This window comes from Portunus trituberculatus, chromosome 41, assembly GCF_017591435.1.
Source record: "Portunus trituberculatus isolate SZX2019 chromosome 41, ASM1759143v1, whole genome shotgun sequence".
NCBI classification, from domain to species: Eukaryota; Metazoa; Arthropoda; class Malacostraca; order Decapoda; family Portunidae; genus Portunus; species Portunus trituberculatus.
In genome coordinates this window covers 719,404-723,271 of record NC_059295.1, presented here as the reverse complement: position 1 = coordinate 723,271, position 3,868 = coordinate 719,404, and the positions used below count along the sequence as shown (strand labels likewise).

Genomic DNA, 3,868 nt, shown 5'->3' with positions numbered 1-3,868 from the left:
AACCTCATGACTCTCTCTCTCTCTCTCTCTCTGTAGATTTCGTGGATTTCTCGGGAGGTTTGATCGATAAATCAGTAGATTTGACCATATTTTCGAAATCTGTCGGTAGATCGGTAGATCCATCAGAAATTTAGTAGATCTATCGACTTATCGGTAGATCTGGTAACGCTGCACTGCCCGGCAGTCCGAGTGCCTCACTCCACGGGCCGCCGCCGCCGCTTCATCGGTGTTGCCATACACAGAGCACCCAGCACTGCCACACGTACACCACCGACACGCACAGACACACGCACGTACGCACACCACGCACTGCATTCAGCTTCAGGGTAGTCTGTACAGTCTTGTGTACTCTGTTGTACTCGTGCCGGTTCGAGCCGTTGAGGCGCTGGTCACGTAGTAATTTCCAGAGTCACCCTGAGTGATGCCGAAAGGCGGGAAGAAGGCAACACCACCACCCGTACAGTCTGAGGAAGCTTCGCAGCAGTCTTCATCTCCTCCTTCGCCCTCAGCATCCATGGATGTGCAAGCACTTTTCCGATGGATGGCAGACAGGGAGGACGCAGCACGGGCCGAGAGGGAAGAACAGCGGCGAGAAGACGCAGCACGTTTCGAAGCTCTGCTAACAAGACTTGCGCCGCTTACATCACAGTCTTCGAGTACTGCTGGGAGCGCCTCTGCCCCGCCAGACCCGCCTGTTGCACCACCGACTCCTAGAGCGGCTGTACAGCCCACACCTCCTCTTCCTTCGGATGTTACGTACCAACAGTTCAGGGAATGGAGGCGGAAATGGGAAGATTACGCAACTATGGTGGAGATCGCAAGCCTGCCCCGCCCCAAACAGCTGATCCAGTTACGGATGTGCCTTTCATTGGAGACTCAGAGAGTGCTGGAGCACACGCTACAGGTGCATCCAAGCTCCACTTCTCCCGTCGACGAGGTGCTCGATATTCTCCAGAAACACATCAAGGAATCCAGCAACGAGGCACTGAGGCGGCGGGCGTTCACCACCTGCAAACAGGCTACAGGAGAGTCTTTCGCAGACTTCTTTGTGAGGCTCAAGAGTTTGTCTGAAGAGATTGATGTCTGCAAAGCTCACAGCACAGAGTGTAAAGAAGCCTGGCTCAAGCACGGCATCCTCACTGGTGTGCAGGATGAGGAAGTAATGCAGAAGATCATCGCCCTCGACGCTGCAGCCACACTCGCGGACGTCGTGACATTGTGCCGCTCCAACGAGGCCACCAGGACGGCTGCCTCGGCCTTACGTGCTCCTCCTGGAGTCCGTGCTGTCTCTCAGTACAGGAAAGACAAGAAGATGGACCATAGAACCAAGGCAGACGCACGTTCGGCTGTGTCTTCACCGCCCCCTTCCTGCAGTAATTGCGGCAAGCAACAGCACGGCCCCAAAGACTGCCCTGCTACGGAGGCAGTGTGCCACGGTTGCGGCACGACAGGGCACTGGTCACATACAGAAAAATGTCCAGCCAAGACTGTCCAGTGCAAGGCATGCAGCCGATATGGACACTTCGAGAAACTCTGCAAGTCTTCCAGGCCCAAGAGTCAACATTCCGCGAAACCCAAGCCTCAGAAGTCGAAGAAAAACGGCCGTGCCACTATTCATGTGGTGCGAACACAGTCTCCGTCAGGGGTCCCCATGTCTACCAGGCAGCAAGCGAGCAGCGTACGCAGAGTCTAGTCGACCGCTCGGGTCAAGCCCACGCCTTCTACCATACGCGTGGTCGTCACACACGGTGAGAGGTCAAGTAGCATGAAGGTGATACCTGACACAGGCGCCGACACCACGGTGATAGGCCCACAGCATCTCCAGCACCTGGGCCTCACGAGGCGTAACCTACAACCGCCACCCCCGCTAGAGTACTACAACGCAGATGGGTCCAAGATGCCCTTCCCTCCAGGTGGAGCTCACCTATGGCAAGTTGTCGTGTTCGGGGTGGATTGATGTACAAAATTCCCTTAGCACTCCCTTGCTCTCCTGGCAGCACCTGAGGGATTTAGGCATCGTACCGAAGGACTTTCCACGGCAGATAACCGACGCCGTTAGTACCATCGGCAGGATTCGGGAATCGACAAGTGCTACGCCAGTGGCCACTGTACAGTGCCACAGGCAACCAGACTCCGCAGTTGCTCCACCTTCAGCACCATCGCCATCACTCCCACTGCATGCCAACACATCTCCTGCAGAGGCCAAGGAGTACTTCCTCCAAGAGTATGCAGATGTTCTTGTGAAGGACGACCTACAGAAGGCACCGCTGCAGCCTATGACGGGACCGCCTATGCGGATTCATCTCAGAGAAGATGCGAAACCCTTCGCCGTCCACACACCCCGGCTGATTCCCCGGGCATACCAAGACCATGTGAAGGCCGAGTTAGACTCCATGGTGGCACAGGGTATCATCGCTCCAGCTAATGAGGACCCATCTCCTTGGTGCCACCCGATGGTTGTCGTCCCGAAGGTCGGGGGAGGTGTATGCATCACCACCGACTTGTCGAAGTTAAACAGCCAGGTGTCCCGCCCGGCCCACCCGTCGCCTACGCCATTCGCAGCGATTAGGAGTGTCGACCCGGAGGCCAAATACTTCACAACAACCGACACTTTGTGTGGTTACTGGCAAATCCCTCTGGCCGAGGAAGACCAACAACTTACTACTTTCATCACTCCTTACGGCCACTTCCGTTACCTCCGCGGCCGCCACTGGAGACGCTTTCTGTCGACGGGGCGACCTGGCTCTGCAGGGATTGACGCAGTGTGTGAAGGTAGTAGACGATCTCCTGTTGTTCGACAAGGAATACCTTTCACACCTCCATCGGGTCAACAACGTTCTGGCAAAATGCAGGTCACATGGCATTACCTTAAACGCTGAGAAGTTTGTTCTGGCCGCTCAAGCGGTCTCCTTCTGTGGCTACCAGCTCTCTCACGACGGCATTGCAGCAGACCCTGGGAAGGTCCGGGCCATCACAGACTTTGTCAAGCCAGCCAATCTTATAGACCTGCGGTCATTCATGGGCCTCGCAAATCAACTGGCTGACTTTTCTCCGGACATATCCGCCGCTGCTGCCCCACTCCGCCTGTTGAGGAGCCCGAAAAGAGCGTTCGTGTGGACCCCTGACCACGATCAGGCTTTCGAACGTGTCAAGAAGGCCTTGTCCAGTCCACCAGTCCTCGCAGCATTTGACCCTGACCTTCCGGCTGTCCTACAAACGGCCGCTTTGCGCTTGTACGGCCTGGGATACGCCCTTCTACAAGACCACGAGGGAGGACACTTCCGTCTAGTACAGTGTGGCTCACGCTTCTTGACAGATGCGGAGACTCGCTACGCCACAATCGAGTTAGAGTTGCTGGCGGTAGTGTGGGCTATGAAGAAGTGTATGTTCTACCTCACAGGTCTGCAGCACTTCACCCTTGTAACGGACCATCGCCCACTTGTTCCTATCCTCAACAGCTACACACTATAGTCTATCCAGCGAGTCATGACAGAGAACTTTACAAAGGCCGTTCCATTTTCCAAACAAGTGACCGCAGTGACCTTTGTGACCATGTGAACTATTAAGAGGCTCCCTCGGGAGTATACTCGTAAATCTACCTCTTTCCCTCTTCAGTTTTCTTTACAACACACACACACACACACACACACACACACACACACACACACACACACACACACACACACACACACACACACACACACACACACACACACACACACACACACACTGTAGTTCAGTGTGTTAGAACGCTGGTCTCACAAGCCAGAGGACCAGGGTTCCATTCCCCGGCCGGGCAGGAGATGATGGGCTGTCTCCTTTCTTGTGTTGTAGCCCCTGTTCACTTAGCATTGAGTAGGTACGGGAT

The 3,868-nt window shown here is 55.2% G+C and overlaps 1 protein-coding gene across 1 annotated transcript; it reads left to right on the top strand.

Moving 5' to 3' along the window:
• Positions 1-514: 514 nt before the first annotated feature.
• On the top strand, positions 515-1,693 carry LOC123517192. Its single transcript, XM_045277197.1, has one exon. The coding sequence runs from the start codon at positions 515-517 to the stop codon at positions 1,691-1,693; it is 1,179 nt and encodes a 392-aa protein (XP_045133132.1).
• Positions 1,694-3,868: the final 2,175 nt, after the last annotated feature.